The 18686-nt window shown below is 51.6% G+C and overlaps 1 protein-coding gene and 1 pseudogene across 1 annotated transcript; both read left to right on the top strand.

The window, feature by feature from the left end:
• Positions 1-6579: 6579 nt before the first annotated feature.
• LOC148596129 (SUN domain-containing protein 3-like) lies at positions 6580-12024 on the top strand. Its single transcript, XM_088529685.1, has 6 exons — positions 6580-6751; positions 7149-7175; positions 8228-8343; positions 11014-11181; positions 11538-11627; positions 11872-12024. Exons 1-6 carry the CDS (start codon positions 6580-6582, stop codon positions 12022-12024), a joined length of 726 nt encoding a protein of 241 aa, XP_088385811.1.
• Positions 12025-12532: 508 nt separating this feature from the next.
• On the top strand, positions 12533-14571 carry LOC148596130 (uncharacterized; annotated as a pseudogene).
• The last annotated feature ends 4115 nt before the right edge of the window (positions 14572-18686 follow it).

Raw genomic sequence — 18686 nt, forward strand, 5'->3', positions numbered from 1 at the left:
ACATTTGAGTCATGGAGGTCTCACAGAAGACATGAAAATGTCCCAGGGCAGTCACTAACTGGAACATGTACTTTGATGCATATTTGAAAGTGTTGCTCATAAATGGCTTTTTGAGTGGCCTTCACAAGGACTGGCAACACAAGCTTACAAAACATGTCATGAGCAGCTGCTTTCCTGGCCAGCCAGGAGAGATGAGTCCAGCCACCCCCAGTCCCTCTAACCTTTGAGGATCAGCTGGAATGCAAGGGGATTCATCTCTTACCAAATTCCTCCCCCTGCCCACCATTAAGCTGCAACAATCCTCATTGAAAGTGAGAAAGGACAGGAGGGAGGAGAGTACTGCAGCCATCCCCACAGTTGAGAAAGTGGAGAATAGAATTGAGAAGATCCTCCTTATGCCCTATGGATTTGTGGGAAAGCAGAGTTCTCTAGGCAGTGAACGTGAACGGTCCCTTCCTGAGGGTTCATTTGGCCACTGACCAACCTTGCCATGTCTTTGTTATAAAGACTGCAGGTCATGCTCTAGTTTTGCAATGAAATTTTAACTACTGTGTTCTCAGGAAAGACATCAGAAGGCCCTGTTTGGTACTAGTGGGAAACTACCTCCTAGGATTTTCAAGGATATGGAAAGCAGTTCTGGTTTGCCTCAGCTCACCAGTTAGATCAAAAACACAATTGGCAGATGTTCTGACCTGCTGCTACTAGCTTAGGGGTATAAGAGAGCTATGAGGAAGGCTCAAGTGAAGGAGCAGAAGAGAAGATGAGAAGTGATCTTCATGCACTGGAAAAGAAGAGAGGCCAGTCCTAATCTTTGTTGTTTCTCTTCTATGGCCCCACAGGTCCAGAAATATCACTTCAGAATTAAAGACGAATTTCTCTTTCCTTTGCCTTTTGTTGAAGTGACAAGGAAGGCAACTGAAAGAGAATGGGAGAGAAGTACACTTTTGGGAAAATGATTTGAATAAACACCAGTATTTCCTGAGACATATTTTGCAGAAGCATCTGTTAGAGATTGACCCGCTGGAATGTAGCTCTGTTGTGCTGAGGATGCCTCTCACCCACACAAGCACACGCTACAGGGTTGCCTGTAGAGGGATCTGGAAGTCCTCCTGGACAACAAGTTAACCAAGCAATGTGCCCCGTAGCCAAGCTGGTCAAGGGGATCCTGGCCTGCATTAGGAGGGGTGTTGCCAGGAGGTCGAGGGAGGTGATCCTGCCCCTCAGCTCTGGTGAGGCCACACTTGGAGTATTGGGTGAAGTTCTGGGCTCCCCAGTACAAAATGGATGTGGAGCTTCTAGAGGGGGCCAGCGTAGAGCAACTAAGATGAGTAAGGGACTCAGATGAAACCAAGATGAAACATCTGTCATATGAGGAAAGACTGTATGAGCTACTCCTGTTTAGCTGGGAGAAGAGAAGAATGAGAGGGGATTTTATCAATATTTATAAATACCTGAGAGGAGAATGTAAAGAGGATGGGACCAAACTCTTCTTGGTGGTGGCCAGTGACAGAACAAGATGTCCCTGCTTAGCCGGGGGGTTGCACTAGATGGTCCCTAGAAGGCCCTTCCAAACTCAGCCGTTCTGCGATACTGTCGTCTGTAAGAGGCAAGGAACCACCAGAAATGGAGCTTCTGGTCCACATGAAGTCACAGTGTTCTTAAAGGCCCACACTGTCCATCTCTGTCCTTTTTTCCTCCCAGCATAACACCCTTTTAACAGACTTATCTCTGCTTGCAAAGGTGTGAATGGGAAGGTCTGCCACACCGTTGGAACACATGATGATGCCTCATTCATAGCAACTCTCTTGCTTCAGCTCTGCTCTGCAGTGGCTGAGCAGGCTGTGAGGAGCCAAGGGCTCTACCCATGGGCTGCAGAGCGCTTAGTCCTGCTGTACAGTGGTGGGAAGGAGGGAATAGACTAACTCTGATGTACAGAATTTCTGTCAGGTGAAAGGTACTGCTCATTCGGAAGGCCTTTTCAGTATCTTTATCTCTAGTTCAATGAGGTTTTGAGGAACAGAGTAACAGAGTTTTAGGGATTTATAGATATGTGTATACATATATTTATATGTGTGTGTGTTACAAAGGATTTTGATTTAGCAGTGTGATTCCGCAATGTACAGAAATCAAAAATGCACTTACACGGTTCAGTTGCAATACCAATGTGATTACTGTTATCAGTATCTACAGTATGGTCACGTTCATGATGCTGGGCATCCCTAGTTGCCAGGAAGGAATTCACGGGATGAATTCAGGACAAGGCCATTGCTTTCTGCAAAAGTCCTTTGTTAGTTGTTCAGGTTTTATACCTTATGCTGGGCTGAACCATGCATATGCTTGCCTCATGCTGTTCTGTATAATTTCAGGGAGATATTCATGTTCATATTATCAAATCAGGAAGAAATGTTTACACCTGTTAATCCACTCAAGAGTTATAGCTGCTTCTTTGACATGAAGGTCATCCTCTGGTGCCCCGTGTGTTGGGATGAAATCAGTTCTTGGTAGTACAGCAGAGATGCTACATGCTACATGATTCCTGAGCTTTCTGGGCACCTCACACTTTGCCCATCTCCTCTGCATTTTTTTTATATGATGAAACTTAATGGTGGGTCACAAAGCAGCAAGAACCAAAATTTTCCTTTTCACAAGAACGCGTCAAAGAAAAGTAACTCAAAATGAAATGAACAATGCATAGAATAGACAGCAAATATCTTGGGAATGGGGAGCAGAGGCACATGAGACAGTTATTCATGCTGACAATTTACTCATTGGATCAGTTTCCTTTTGGCATTTTTGAGCTCCTTATTCCTCAAGCTGTAGATGAGTGGGTTGACTGGTTGGAGGCATCATCAAGTACATAACAGCCATCATCAGATCCAGATTTGGTTGGGAAATGGAGAGGGGCTTCAGATGAGCAAACACAAGCATGCTGACAAACAGGGAGACCACAGTCAGGTGAGGGAGGCACGTAGAAAAGGCTTTGTGCCGTCCCTGCTCAGAGGGGATCCTCAGCACAGCTCTGAAAATCTGTACATAGGACACCACAATGAAAATGAAGCACCCAAAGATTAACCAAGCACTCACCACAATAGCTCCAGATTCCCTGGAGTAGGATCCTGTGCAGGAGAGCTTGAGGAGCTGAGGAATTTGACAGAAGAACTAGTGCAGAGCATTGCTTTGGCAGAGCGGTATTGAAAATGTATTAGCCGTGTGCAGGACAACACAGAGAAAACCACTGCCCCAGGCAGCTGCTTCCATTTTGACAGACTCTACTGCCCAGGGGGGTCCCATAGTGCAGGAGTCTGCAGATGGCAACAAAGCGGTCATAGGCCATGACAGTGAGAAGAAAGTACTCAGCCAAAATGAAAAAGGCAAGCAGAAAGAGTTGGGGAGCACATCCTGAGTAGAAAATGGCCCTGGTGTCCCACAAGAAATTGGACATGGATTTGGGAACAGAGGTGGAGATGGAGCCAATATCCAAGACAGAGAGGTTGAGAAGGAAGTACATGGGTGTGTGGAGGTGGTGATCATAGGCTACTGCTGTGATGAGGCCATTCCCTAGGAGTGCAGCCATGTAGATGCCTATGAACAATGAGAAGTGCAAGAGCTGCAGCTCCTGTGTTTCTGAGAATGCCAGGAGGAGGAACTCATTGAAGAAGCTTCTGTTGGACATTTGCTTCCTTTGGGCATGGGGACTGTCCAAGGAGAGAAAGACATTGAGAGTTAGGAGAGCTGAAATTTGTAGCTTCTGCCTACATTTGGACTCTGCTGTCTGGAGCTGTCCCTGCAGGAACTGGTGTCTCTATTCCCACATCTCTCCCTTCTCAGTGCTCACAGATCACATCCCACCCACTGGGCCCTCAGAACTGCTCTGAATCACAGTTCTAGGCAGACCTGTGTGAATCCACTAGATTCATGCCCCTGCAGTGTCCCTGGCAGAAGGTAGCAAGACATCCTGTCCTTCTGATCATGTGGCAGTGAATTCCTCCAGCATACTGCAGAGGTTGGGACAGTGATCCTTAAAAAACAGTCATAGAATGGAATGAGTTTATAAGACTCTGACAATGTCCTCTCTAGCATTAATCCACAACCAGACATTTCCAATGCAAAAGGCTGGGAAGATGTCTCCCACAAGGAGCTCTCCTCTGTCCTCCTGCTCCAGACTGCCTTTCAATCTCTCTGCCTTCTCTCACCTTATGGCAGCAAGAGGAGGCAGTGCCTGGAGTCCTGTTACCATGAACTGGTCCTGGGCAGAGTGTTGAGGATGGTGAGGAATGATGCAGTCCTCCCATAAGAGAGAAGCAGTAATATGTTTTAGTGAGGTAATGTTGCACCTTGGTGAAGAAATGGACTCAGTCTGGGGTGCAGACTGAGACAACTTTGTTTACAAACCAACCTCTTTTTATACATTCTTAACACAAGGTGTTCAAAGCTTACAACCAACCAGCATCTTGCCACCCGGGTGGTTGTCCTGGCTTTGTTTCTTTTCTTCTGACAAGACGTTCCTCACACGGGGCAGTGTCAGGGATTGCAGCTGGTCTGTGAAATCCCTGGCTCCCTTAGCAGAGAATGTTAACCTTGAAAAGATTAGAGTGTATCTATGAGATAGGGAGTTCACACAGAGACAGCAGACAGTTATTAACAAGTTTAAGGAGGTTTGGCCACAGAGCAGAAACTGGCCAAGCTAAGAATCATTCAATCATAAATCTGTTACTAGCTACTGTCCTTTGTAGCCCTCACCAATAAGCAGCAGCCACGACGAGGAGAGTTCGGTATGAATAATGTACCTAAAAAACAATAAAGCGTAGTTTGTGTTGCATCTACCCCAGTTGTTTGTGTTTTTGGCCGCCACGACTGCGGCAACTGGTGACCCCGACGTGATAATAAGAAGTGGACTGCCTGGCGACTGGCGGTGGTGGCGGAGCCCGGCGGAACTTGAGAGCAGCAGGGAAGCTGCGTGGTCCGGACCTGTGCTTTGACTCCTTGTGAAGGTGAGCCGCCGGGAACGGGATTGACACCTCTTGAAGGTGCGAACGGGATTGACACCTCTTGAAGGTGCGAACGGGACTGACACCTCTCGAAGGTACGCTGCAGAGAGCGGAAATATACAGATATGGGGCAAAACCTGACAAAGCAGGAAGCCCTAGTTTTATCTACATGGAAGACCTTACTTGCTCAGAGAGGTATTAAAGTTACTGACTATGCGTTACGCCGCCTGTTGCTCTGGTGCCGAGGACAGGGGTTTGAAGCCACTTCAGCTGTTGCATTTAGTGTGAGCGCTTGGCAGAAGGTCGGTGATAAGCTGTGGGATGCCCTTTCTAGAGGCTCTAAAGAGGTAGAGGGTTTACCTACTACTTGGCGACTGCTGCAGGAGACTTTGGAGGATTGGGCAGCGGAGCACAACCAGGAGAGCATTCCTGTGATGCCGGAAAGTACCCCTCTATTGAGGGAAGACAGAGAGGACCAGGAGAAGCATCCTTCTCCTATAGAGTCTGTTACGGAGCAAACGGACGCTTTGCAGTGCTCCACGGGCGCCTCTGGGTCGTTGAAACATGAAACCAACTTGAGTTGTAAGTACCCCTCGCCTGATGAGCTGGCTAAGAGGCGGCGATGGGGGAAGTCTCCCAGTGAGTTTTTGCCCCCCCTTTATAAGACACCTGCGTAACAGTTGGCCGAGTGACTGTTACGCAGGTGTCTTATAAAGGGGGGGCAAAAACTCACTGGGAGACTTCCCCCATCGCCGCCTCTTAGCCAGCTCATCAGGCGAGGGGTACTTACAACTCAAGTTTAAATAAACCTGTGCTTCCCTCTGCTCCTCCTGGAGAGGAGGAGAAGGAAAATGATGAAGAAATCCGCAGTAAAAAACATTTCCCACCCTCCCTCCCCCAAGACTCCTCGGATGAGGAGGAGGAGGCGGTTTCTGCTGTTCGTCCTTCTGTGAAAGAGACTATAGGGAGTAGTCAGTGTCGGACCTTGAGATTAGCAGCTGAACCCTGGACTCTCCCCCCCGCCACGGTGACTGTGTTGCCGCGGCAGCCTGGCAAATTCTGGGATCAGGTTAGAAAAAAGGCAGCCGAAATGGGGCAATGGGATTTGTTAGATAAGATCGGTTACCCCTCAGAGGCCTCCACTCAAGTTGTCGGCTGTGGTTTGGAAGCTTTTCCTGTGTTTAAGGCGGCCCCCAACTCTGGAAGAAGGGATGAACATAGCACGATTGCCTGGAAAGTACTGCAAGACCTGCAGACATGTACATCAAAATATGGTATTAACTCTTCAGAGGTAATGCGGCTGATCTGAATTATTAATGCGGATCTTTTAGCCCCGTATGATATAACCCATCTTGCTCAGATTCTGTTCCAGCCTGTAGAGAATCAAGTGTTTATGGCACACTGGAGGAGATTAGCTGAGCGGGCTGCATTAGATAACATGCGATTGCCGCAAGGAGATCCGCGGCAGGGAGCTGGAGTTGACGCTTTGATGGGAATGGGTCTTTTTGCTAACCCTGATCTTCAGGCTCAATGGGATCCTAGTATTCTTGCACAGGCACAACATTTAGGTATGTCAGCTCTGACACGAACTATGGAGCTGGCCTCGCCCTGTCCTAGATATACAACAATCAAGCAAGAGGTTAAAGAGCCATTCTTAAAATTTGTTGAACGGATTGCTACATCATTAGAAAAACAAGTAGAGGATGATGATTTGAGAGAGAGACTGTGCACTCAGCTAGCTAAAGATAATGCTAACAAAGATTGTCAGAAAATAATTGAAGCAATGCCAGGGAACCCAACTATTCCTGATATGCTAACAGCTTGCTCAAGAGCGGGAACAATAACGCATAAAATGACTGCTCTAGCTGCAGCTCTTCGTCCCAATCCCAAGTGCTCCTATGTTTCCAAAAAGGTGCAGAGTTTTCTAAATCAATGGGGTGTTCACCACATGACTGGGATTCCCCATTCCCCTACAGGCCAAGCCATTGTCGAACGTTTACATGGCACTCTGAAGCACCATGCAAAAACAAAAACAAAAAGGGGGAAGGCAGGGGGAGTCCCCACAGGCAAGACTAGATAAAGCTGTATATGTGCTTAATTTTCTTTCCTTCCCTAACAACTCTACTCTATCACCCATTTTTTTCGCATTTTTCCTCTTAGACTACAACAGAAAAGATACCACAGCGGGTACCGGTGCAAGTTTGTGATCTGGTTACTGGCCAATGGTCTGGGCCACATGAGCTCCTAACTTGGGGAAGGGGATATGCTTGTGTCTCCACAGAAAGTGGACCTCGATGGGTTCCAGCACGGTGTGTGCAACCTGCGTTGCAGTCGCTGCCCTCCTCATCCTCGGAGGTTATGGAGGAGGAGATTGGCGTCCAGCCCCTCCCTGAAGAACTGGCAGCAACATCTGGGTAACCTTAGCCAACACCATCAATCAATCAAAGCACTGTATGCCTGGCTACCAGCGATCCTCGAAATCCTTTTTCTACGTGTCCGGTGGGAGTTCCCACAGAGAAGCCGATTGGTGGCGGGTATCTGCGCGAGCCGAATACAAGGGCTTCAACTGCTGCCTAATATGCTGGCAATGGATCAATGAGACCAGAGATCCAGACTCAGGGCGAGGGTAAAGACTACAGTTGCTCTAACTGACGGAGTCTGCAAGTTGCAAGTGGATGATGGATGGAAGTAGTTAAATAAGTTGTTTTGCAACTCGGGTTTGTCTGGGTGGATACCATCTCTAGTGAAAACAGGTTTGCTGATTTTGGTAATTATTGTAACTGTGTTATTAATGGTACCTTGTTTGATCGGTCTGCTGCAAAGGGCCCTGCAGTAAACCGTTAGTGCCATTTTTGTAGCACAAATACAAAAAGGGGGAATTGTCAGGGATTGCAGCTGGTCTGTGGAATCCATGGCTCCCTTAGCAAGGAACGTTAACCTTGAAAAGATTAGCGTGAATCTATGAGACGGAGTTCACACGGAGACAGCAGAAAGTTCTGAACAGGTTTAAGGAGGTTTTGGCCGTGGAGCAGAAATTGGCCAAGCTAAGAATCATCCAATCATAAATCTGTTACTAGCTACTGTCCTTTGTAGCCCTCACCAATAAGCAGCAGTCACGACGAGGAGAGCTCGGTATAAATAATGTACCTAAAAAACAATAAAGCGTAGTTTGCGTTGCATCTACCCCAGTTGTTTGTGTTTTTGGCTGCCACGACTGCAACATTGCATGTGTATTTCAGGAGCCACCAACGTCAGAGCCCGCACATCGGAGACTTACAGTGGGCGAGACTCTGGATCTTGCTGGCTTTGTCGAGTCTTCTTTACCCAGGCCAATCCTCCGGACAACATTTTGCAGGTAACAGCATGGAGAGCATGCAGGACGTCCAAGGCAGTTCCTTGTTTCTAGCGGGGGAACCAAGGCCAAGCACCTCCCTTCACAGCCCCATGCTGGCTGAGCCCTACTGCGCTGCCCTTCTTCCTGACCACCGTGTGCCTTTGGCCACTGCACTCCCACCTGGGAAGAGACAGGGCTGAAGCCAAGAACAGCAGCAAGCTGCCCACAAGCGTTGGTGGCATTTTTCTGGGGACCTTGTCCTTGGCAGCTGCATTTTGCCACCTCCATGCCGAAGGCCCCTGTTTTTGAGAGAGGGCACTTGAGGAGGGCCTGCTGGGGTCTGTCCCCTTGGAGGAAGTGTAGGGGCTCACAAGGGCCTTGCCACTGGCTCAGGCTTTGAAGGCGCTGGCGTGGCCTCCACTAGGGAGACCTAGGGTTGCTTGTGTTCTGGAGGAAGCATATTCCTGTCTTTTCAATTATTGCCAGACCCCTGTACGACTTATGGCGAAAAAGAGCTCAGTGGGAATGGACTCAGGCTCATGATGAGGCTTTACAGCTGTTGGTGTTTGAAGTGACTGCCTATCAGGCCCTTTGTCCCACTCACCCACCCGATGCAGTTCAAACTGAATGGGGAATTGCCAAGACTGGACTGTTAATCCATTTGTGGCAAAAGGGTCCAGAGGGACCTAGTTGGCCCATTGGTTTTTTTTCTTGCAGCTTTAAAGACGCTGAAAAAAGATATACAGCTTGGCAGAAACGTTTATTTGTAGTTAGTCTAGCTTTGACAGAAGCTGAATGGACTATCCGGCAACAACCTATAGTGCTCAGAGGCCCATTTAAAGTGATCAAAACAGTACTGGCAGGAACCCCACCCTATCTGAAGGAACCACAAAGGTGTTCAATATACAAGATGAGGTGGACTTGGATAGAAAAACACCCGGGTTATGATCTGTAATACAGGTAGCTCCTCCATTTTCTGAACAATTTGCAGAATGTGTGGTTTACGGATGCTTCGTCAAAGCAAGAGGGGAAAACTTGGGAATATCGAGCAGTGGCACTTTGGATAGGCACTGAGGAACAGATCGTTACTGAAGGGGGAGGTAGTGCACAAGCAGGAGAACTAACTGCTGTGTGGAGTGTTTTCCCACATGAGGCTCAAGCTGCTTCTCCTGTCTATATCTGTACTGACTCTTATGCTGTGTTTAAAGGCTCACTGAGTGCCTTCCATTCTGGGAACAAAAGCGATGGGAGGTCAATACAATATCTCTATGGCAAAAGGAAAAATGGCAGGATATTCCTACCATTGCCAAACAAGGGGAATTTGCAGTAGCTTGGATAGCATCTCATCAACGAGATGAGATCGCAGTGAACCGATGAAATGCCAAGGTGGATGAACTAGCCCGGCTGCCTCCCCTACAAAACACCCAGATAGGGGAGAATTGGGAACATCTCTTGGAATGGCTACATGTAAAACGAAAGCCTTCAGGAGCGAAGGAGCTGTTTTGTGAGGCACAAACCCAAGGGTGGCCAGTTACAAGGGAGGAGTGTAAAACCTGTGTATCTTCTTGCAAATAATGCTGAGTCCATCTGGACAGACACCCTCTGGGAGGCGCCCCCTTGCACTTGAGAGAGGGAAAAGGCCTGTGGGAGGCCTGGCACATTGATTACATCGGCCCCTTTCGAAGGTCAGAGGGAAAGCACTATGTACTGGCAGGTGCAGAGATAGTATCCGGATTAGTGCAAGCTAAAGCATGTGCTAAGGCAACAGGAAAAAATACCATAAAGGCTCTGAAAGAATGGTTTGGAATCTTCCCCAAACCACAGTCAATTCAATCAGATAACGGCTCACATTATACATCTAAAGTGGTCCAGGAGTGGGCAGCTCAGGAGGAAATTTCGTGGGTGTTTCATAGTCCGTATTACCCTCAAGCGAATGGAATCGTGGAAAGAACAAATGGTCTTATGAAAACAATTCCTCAAACCACATGAGCCAGGATGGGCTGAGCGGGTGTGGGATGCGGTGATCAGTGTTAACAGTCACTGGAGAGCATGCAGGACGACCGAGGCAGCTCCTTGTTTCTAGCACGGGCACCAAGGCCAAGCATCTCCCTCCACAGCCCCAGGCTTGATGAGCCCCACTGCGCTGCCTCTCTTCCTGACCACCACGTGCCCTTGACCACAGCACTCCTGCCTGGGAGGAGACAGGGCTGAGGCCAACAGCAGCAGCAAGCTGCCCACAAGTGTTGGTGGCATTTTTTTGGGGACCTTGTCCTTGGCAGCTGCATTTTGCCACCTCCACGCCGAAGGCCCCTGTTTTTGAGAGAGGGCAGTTGAGGAGGGTCTGCTGGGGTCTGTCCCCTTGGAGAAGTGTGGGGGCTCACAAGGGCCTTGCCCCTGCCTCAGGCTTTGAAGGCTCTGGCGTGGCCTCCCCCAGGGAGCTCTGCGCTCTCTCGCAATGGTGTACAAGATGAGAGCGGCTTTTGGGAAGTCACTCGCTCTGAGATGTTTCCTACTGAGGGTTTTGGTCTGCTGAGCACAGATGCCCAGTGCCCTCCTGCCCCTTTGCGTCCCTTGTGTGCCTCTCCATGCACAACGCCAGCCCCAGGTGCGCGTTTCTCGCAAAGTCCCCCGTGTGCTAGTGTGGGCTCCTGGAGTGCCTTGCCGCTGAAGGGGGCTGCTTTCTGCTTGCAGCCAAAGACCTCCCCTGGTCAGTGCTGGGCTTTCCAAGGAGCTGAGGGCCAAATGGTGATACGGTTGCCGCAGCACATCTGGCCAGTGGCTGTCACCGTGGAGCACATCTCAAAGGCAGTGTCTCCATCCGGGGAAGTCAGCAGTGCCCCCAAAGATTTTGCCGTCTTTGTAAGTCTCTGCTTTGCATCTCCCAGGACGGAAGGGCCAAGGGTGGCCTCGTTGTTTTGGTGCCTCCTCTCTGAGAAGGGCGGCCTTGTTGCTGCAGAGCAGCGTGTCCTGCATGGGCCTGTGGGGAGCTCTGGAGCGCTTTGGCCTCTCCAGTGTTGTGCTTTCTGGGTGATGGGGTCTTGGAGCCCTGGCTAAAAATGAGTGAAGTCTAAAAAAGAGCCTGACGCAAAGCCACAATTCCCACCTGTTGCTGGAGCAGTGGGACATAATGCAGGCTTCCCAATGGTGACTGAGCGGGCTCTTCTCCATTCGCTCTGCTTGAGCATGACCTGCTGCCCTTGTCGGTTGCTTTTAAGGGTATGGATGAGGAAGGCCCAGAAGAAGAGCTCCTGGGGCTTTTTGCATATGATGTGGAGCAAGAGGCGGTTCAGACCTTCCACCTCAAGGTACTGTGAGTGCGTGTGGGCACAACGCAAGGAGGGAGCTGAGTTTGCCTGCAAGGGCTTGGGCAACAGAGGGTGACCCAAAGAGTCCTGTGCCTTGTGGCTCTGCCTTGGGAACCGCGGCTGCCTCCTTGCTCAGGGATACTTTTAGCTTCCCAGCAGGGCTAACGCTGGCAAAGCACAGCACGATGCTGCGCTCTTGTTCTTTACACCTGAGTAATGATGTCTCCCCACGTTTCCTTTACAGAAGCAGCTTCCCAGAGCCTTCCAGTTCATCAAATTCAAGCTGCAGAGCAACTGGGGGAAGCACGAGTACACCTGCCTTTACCGAGTGCAGATTCATGGGATAATGGCAGCTCAGAGGTTCCAGCTGAGCCAGGAGAGCAGAGTCGCCCTGTGAACCAGAATAAAGGAGTCAGTCATGTGTCAGTTCACCTTGGTGTTATGCGTGGCTCCTGGAGTTCAATTCCTGAGGCAGGCTGCACAAGCTACGCATGCTGAGAGTATGAAGAACGAGGCAGGAGGGCAGCTGGCTCTCTGCAAAGCAGGACTCTGCTCTTCCAGGCATTGTGAGGGCACTTGTTCACTTGTTTCAATTAAGTTGTGCGGCATGAGGAAGCAAAGAGCCTCTTGGAAAGGTATCCCCCCACAGCTCCTGTGATCCCTCGGCACAGGGATGTGCCACCTTCACTGTGCAGGCGCAGCGAGCCTGCCTCCCGCCTCAGCGCCGCTAAGAGCCAGTTGTGCTTGCACCACTCCTGATCAAAGGAGCTGTCTGCTGGAGGGGAAGGACGGCTCTTGTCTTTGGTGCAGGCAACAGGGCAGGGCCCCTGGGCTCCAAGGGCAGCCCCAGGTGCTGCAGCTGCAGCTTTCGCAGCACAGGGCACTACCTCAAAGTTCCCGATTCCATGGCACAAGAGCATGCCAAGGCAGGGAAAGCCTTCCGGTTGTGCCAGGAGAGAAGCTGAAAGCAGATCTCTCCACAGGGTTCTGCCCGCTTTCTCCCCCGCTAAATGCCAAAGCCTCTGGGATCCTGCAGCCATCCTGCTCTCCTGGGATGGTCACAGGGGCAGGGCTTTGCATGGCATTTGATGGAGGACTTGGCGGGCTCTTGCCTTGCTCCCCTGGTGCAAGAGTAGTGCAAGAGCAGGCGTCAGGGGCTCAGCAGGAGCAGAGAGTGCAGCGGCTTCTTCCCAGGTGTGTGCGCTTTCTTCTGGGGTGCACGGCTTCTTTCCCAGGACATCACCTGCACCGAGGTGTGTGGAACATCACCTGCACCTGCACCGAAGCAGAGACAACGCCACTTCGCTGGACTCGTGGAGGTGGTAACTACAAAACTGCTGCATCTCTCTCTCCCACTTGCTTGCTTATTTTTCTTTTCTTTCCTTTTTTTTTTTTTTTTTCTTCTTCTTCTTCTTCTCTCTGTCCTATGGCACTTAGGAGAATAAAGCTTACAAGGACGTACGGCGTTTGACCCCGTTTGTGTCTTAATCTCACTCTTGGGATCGTATCGAGACCTCCCGGGCACCGGATTGGGCCATTTTTATTGGCGTCACGGACAGGATTCCTGGAGACGACAGTGCCGTGCTACCTTGTTGTGACACTGCTTGTGCTGTAAAACTATACACTCCTGGGAGTGTATAGGGGAAATTTGGATTTTGAAGGTGTGACCCTCTCAGGACGATATCCCCTTTGTTGTGAACATGGCTGCTCAACACGCAGCCGATGCTTGTGATTATGTGCCCTGGCAGCTTGAAGGAAAATATATGATTTCTTAGATGTGCACCGATCTCGCCCCTCACCCGAGGGGCAAGATTGGGCAAAGAACTGTTGTTTCCAACCACAGAGTGTGGTAGATGGGATAAGAGTACTGCAGAAAGAAGCTATGGCTAAGAGGGGGAAGGGAAAAGCTATAATTTGTGCAGTGCTGGGAGCGAGCCTGGCAGCTGCAGTGGAAAAGAGAAAGCAGAAGTTTTGTCAAGATGATACGGTGATCCACTCCCTGCAAGGGGCAGTAAACACTCTGCAGGAATAGCTAAAGGAGAACAAACAATTGTTGGAGGAGGAAAGAAACCAAAAGATGATATTAAAGAAAGAGTTGAGGAAACAACTCTTTTTTGAGGGAAGTAGATACTCCGTCAGAAATAGAAATGACACATGCAAAGGGGCACAGCAAATTTATCCCCAGGGAGATTTACAGAAGACCAGAGAAGCTGTAGAAAGCCCACCTCATATGTGTCCGCTGATTAAAACGGAGTATGTGTATGAGGACGATAGCGATGACTGTCCTCACGTTACAACCAAAGAAGTCCCATTCACTGCAACTGAATTAGCAAAGCTGAGAAAAGATTTTGCAAAAACTGCGAAGGAATCAAAGACAGAGTATGTGTGGAGAGTGTCTTTGTCAGGAGGGGATGGAATCTTGTTGTCAGAGAAAGAAGGAGAAGGGTATTGGGGTCTGGTTGTGTTTCTGACTACCGGCGATCGCTGAGCCCCATGGCCATTGACTCAGAGAGCTGCGTATTGGGCTGGAGGGCTGACCCCTTTGGAAAGGGGAGATCCACTTGCCATAACGGGGACGATGGGTCAGTTAGTGGAAAGCGTGCAAAAGGCGGCCTGTCTCCAGATGATGTGTGATCAGGAGCTGAAGCCTAACCAGGGTTCCCTAATGATGCTGCCTGTGGACCCAGAGAGAATGACTCCCCTGATACGAGGACTTCCTGATGCCCTGAAACCCATTGGGATTCCATTACCCCCGATGGAGAAAGCCGCTCTGGAGGGGATGGTGACACCTGACTGTCGGTGGCCAGGGAGGAAAGTATGGACATGGAGGGAGATAGCGCAGGAGTTGATTAATTTGGGGAGAAAATACAGCCCTGCTGCCGGATTGTCCCAAAGAAGCGAAACCAGGGTTATACAGGCTGCAGAACGGGTTAGTGGGCGGTGATCCCGCCCCATGAAGGGCTGAGGGGGGCGGACTCTGCAAGAACAGGGACATTAAAGGACTGCATATTCCCCCCAGGGCAGGTGGACGTGCGGTGGATGCTGCACTAAGGGATGCTGGGATGCTGTGCTAAGGGAAGAGCAGGGCAGCTTATCTGCCCTCACTGGAATCAGGCTGTTGACACCGTCTCCCATAACGTGCTCCTAGGCAAGATCCTGGAGGGTGGGCTAGATGAGTGGACAGCGATGTGGATTGAGAGGCGAGTGAAGGGCAGAGCTCAGAAGGTTGTTCTCCCTAGCACAAAGTCTAGTGGAGCCCCGTGGCTAGCGGTGCCCCCCAGGAATCAATTGTGGTGCCACATTGTTCAAGTGTCTTCATCCGTGGCCCGGATGAAGGGATAGAGGGCACTCCCTGCCAGGCTGCTGTTGGTAGACAAGGTAGAGATGTGGCTGATACACCAGAGGATTGTGGTGCCACTCAGGGGGAGCCTCAGAGGCTGTGGAGATGGCTGCACAGGAACCTCCTGAAGTTCAAGCAAGGCAAGTGTGCAGTGCAGCACTTAGGAAAGGATAACACCTTGCAGCAGCAGAGCTTAGGAGCTGCCCTCTTGGAAAGCAGCTCTGCAGAGAAGGATCTGGGAGACCTGGTTGATGCCAAGTTGACCAGTCGTGTGCCCCTGTGGCCAACAAGGCCAGTGCTATCTGGGCCGTAATAGGCAGTGCACTATGAGCAGGTCGAGGGAGGGGATCCTCTCCCCCTCCTCAGGCCCGGGGAGGCACCTCCACAGCTCTGTGCCCAGCTCTGGGCTCCTGCACACAGAGACACAAGGAGCTACTGCACCTGGTTCAGCAAAAGGTGAGGAAGATGAGGAAGGCACAGAAACACCTCGCCTATGATGAAAGGCTGAGAGCTGCTCTTCTTAGGCCTGGAGAAGACCTTAGATGCTATTAACGTGTCTATGTAAGGGAGGGTGTCACAAGGATGAGGCCAGACTCTTTTCAGTGGTGCTCAGCAAGACGACACCAGGCAGTGGGCATGCACTGGACCACCATCTCCTCATGAGCAATCATTTATTTCCTAGGAGGGTGCCTGGGCCCTGCAACAGATGGCGCAGAGAGCTTGTGGCCCCTCCATCCTTTGAGAGAGTCCAAAGTCACCAGAAGATGGTCCTGGCCAACACGCTTTAGGTGACCCTGCTGGAACACAGGGGCTTGGGCAACATCTCCAGAGGTCCCTTCCAACCTCCAGCATCCTGGCATTCCGGAGGGCGGCGCTGGGGGGAAGAGCAAAGAGAGCATGAGAAGCGCTACAGCCATGGGAGCACTGCTCTGCCTAGAGAGCCTGCTGCTTGGAGCAGCAAGCAGCAACACTGAGGAGCAAACGGAACAGCTAGACAAGGAGGCGTGAGCACATGGCAGCCTAGAAGCAAAGTGCTCACGACATGGCAAGAGCAGAAGTGGGCAGACGTGACACAAGCCCCCATGCCCAGAGACTGCATCAAGTGCTGAGCTCCAAGTTTGCTGCTTAATTCCTCCAAGTGCAAAGGGCAGCTGCTCCCAAGTAGAGCTTCCCAGGAGCTCCCCTAACTCTCATCCTACTCAGGAGCTCTCTACACCACAAGGCTGTGGGCATTGATGGCACCCCCAGCAAGTGTGCTGAGAACCTAGACCTGCTTGAGCATTAGCAATGGTCAAAGGAAAGGGCTGTCCTGCTGAGCTGCCCTGGCGCTGGCTGAGCGCAAGCAGGAGCAGCTGCACAGGCTGCGCTGCCATCCGGAGGGACATGGACAGACTGGACAACTGGCCGAGAAAAGACCTCATGCAATTCAAAAAGGCCAAGTGCAAGGTCCTGCACCTGGGGAGAAATAACCCCAGACACCAGGACAGGCTGGGAACCAACCTTCTGGAGAGCAGCTCTGCAGAGAGGGACCTGAGCGTTGTGGTGGACGACAAGGTGACCATGAGGCAGCAGTGTGCCCTCGTGGCCAAGAAGGCCAATGGGATCCTGGGGTGCGTTAAGAAGAACGTCTCCAGCAGGTCGAGCGAGACGATCCTGCCCCTCTACTCAGCCCTGGTGAGGCCGCATCTGGAATATTGTGTCCAGTTCTGGGCCCCACAGTACAAGAGGGATGTGGAGCTGCTGGAGAGAGACCAGCACAGGGCTACAAGGATGATCAGGGGCCTGGAACATCTGCCCTATGAGGAAAGACTGAGAGAGCTGGGCCTGTTCAGCCTGGAGAAGAGAAGGCTGAGAGGGAATCTAATCAGTGTCTATAAGTACCTCCAGGGAGGCAGTGAAGAGGTTGGTGCTGGCCTCTCTTCAGTGGTGGCCACCAACAGAACTAGAGGAACCAGTCGGAAACTGAAGCATCAAAAGTTCCACAGGAACTTCACGAAAAATATCTTAACAGTGAGGGTGACAGAGCACTGCAACAGGTTGCCAAGAGAGGTTGTGGAGTCTCCTTCTCTGGAGAGCTTCCCAACCCGCTTGGACGCAGTCCTGTGCCACGTGCTCTAGGTGACACTGCGTGTGCAGGACTAGGTGACCTCTAGAGGTCCCTTCCAACCGTAATGACTCTATGATTCTATGAAAGGGCCATGGCTGCCCTGGCACAGAGCAAGCGAAACAGGAGCTGGGAATACATTACGCTCCAGCATCAGCAAAGGCCAGCGCGCAGAGGGCTGTAGCTATGGGAATGAACAGGTTTGCAGAGGCCAGCAAGTGCTTGGGAAGAGGCTTTGGTGTCTTTACAGATCAGCGACCTTTTCTCTTTTGCTGGAGTCTTTCCTGGAGCAGAGCAGAGATGCTAGCCAGTCTGGTCATGTTCGGGAGAGCATTCCTTGTTTCGAAGTAGCGGCAACCAGCCCACAGGCATCTTTGGGGATGCCTGTGCTTGGCACCTGCTTTTTCCCACCTACCCGCCAATGGTCCCTTTCTGGAGGGAGGGGAATTTGGCCGCAGGGGGTGAGTCTTTCAAGCCACAGAGGCAAGAGCAGAACCTCCTGCAGGCCCCCAAGCCTGGTGGAATCTCTCCTCTCAGAGGAAATGTGGCGACTCAGGTTGTGCCACGCAGCTCCTGCCGCCTGGCACTGCCCCAGCCTCCCCCAAGGCTGCGACAGCTCCTGAGCAGCCTCCCTGAGTGTCCCCGTGGCCTCCCACTGGCCTCGGTGCGGCCAAACCGGCCCTGGGGAGCCCAAGACTCAGGGCAAGGCCTGAGCAGGGCCCTGGCCCCGGCAGAGGCGGAGCCTCCCGCCCGGCGGCCTCGCAGGGGGGCTCCTCTGCGCCCCAGGGCGCCTTGGGCACCTGCTGCGCTCCCATTGGCTGGCTGAGGGCCCTCTCCTGCCCTTGCCGGCCAATAGGAGGGCAGCACTAGGGTGATGCCGTTGTGTGAGCCGTGGGCAGCCCCTCCTCTTCCCGCCCTCCACAGTGGCGGGCACCATGTTGTGGCAGCCGTGCGGGGATGGCGGCGCCTGGGGGCTTCCTAAGGGCCGCGGAGCTTCTCCGTTCTGCCGCACTGGGAAACCTGGCGGAAGTGAAGCCCCCAGGCACAGGAGCGGGACATTAAAGCTCAGCTGTAGGCTGGGAAAACAGCTGCATTCATTCTCCTGCAGGCCATGCGTCTCCTCACAACGGAGGGGCAGAAGGCTCTACAAGATCCTTTTCCTGCTGGCCACAGTGTTTTCTGGTGAGCAGTGCTGAGCAACCATCTGGTGGGGCTGCCCAGGTGTGCTGGAGGGCAGCTTTGAGGGGGAGGGAGAGATGGTAAATCCCATGATCTCCAAGATAGGAAGCTGGTAGTGCCATGGTGGGTCAGCTAGGTGGAGCACAGCCTGCCTCCTACCTTCCATGGGTTCAGGCAGTGTGAAGGAGTGGAGTGCTTAGGAGCATTATGGCTAGAAGTGCCTCCCTGCTTCAGAAGCTTTTGGGATGGAATGTTTCGGAAGAAACATCCATGGGCTGGTGTGTTTTCCCTTGCCTCAGGAGCACAGGGCTTCCTCAGGGTGTGGGGCTGTGGCTGCCGTGTGTCTGCATTTCCCAGGCTCTTATGCCCGGAGACTGCCCCAGAGGTTGGGGTCACATCCTCCTTTTGCTCTGGATGCAGCTCCAGCTCTGCCAGC

This window comes from Tinamus guttatus, unplaced genomic scaffold (assembly GCF_059628265.1).
Source record: "Tinamus guttatus ecotype Peru unplaced genomic scaffold, ASM5962826v1 Tinamus_guttatus_pri_ptg000029l, whole genome shotgun sequence".
Classification (NCBI taxonomy): Eukaryota; Metazoa; Chordata; class Aves; order Tinamiformes; family Tinamidae; genus Tinamus; species Tinamus guttatus.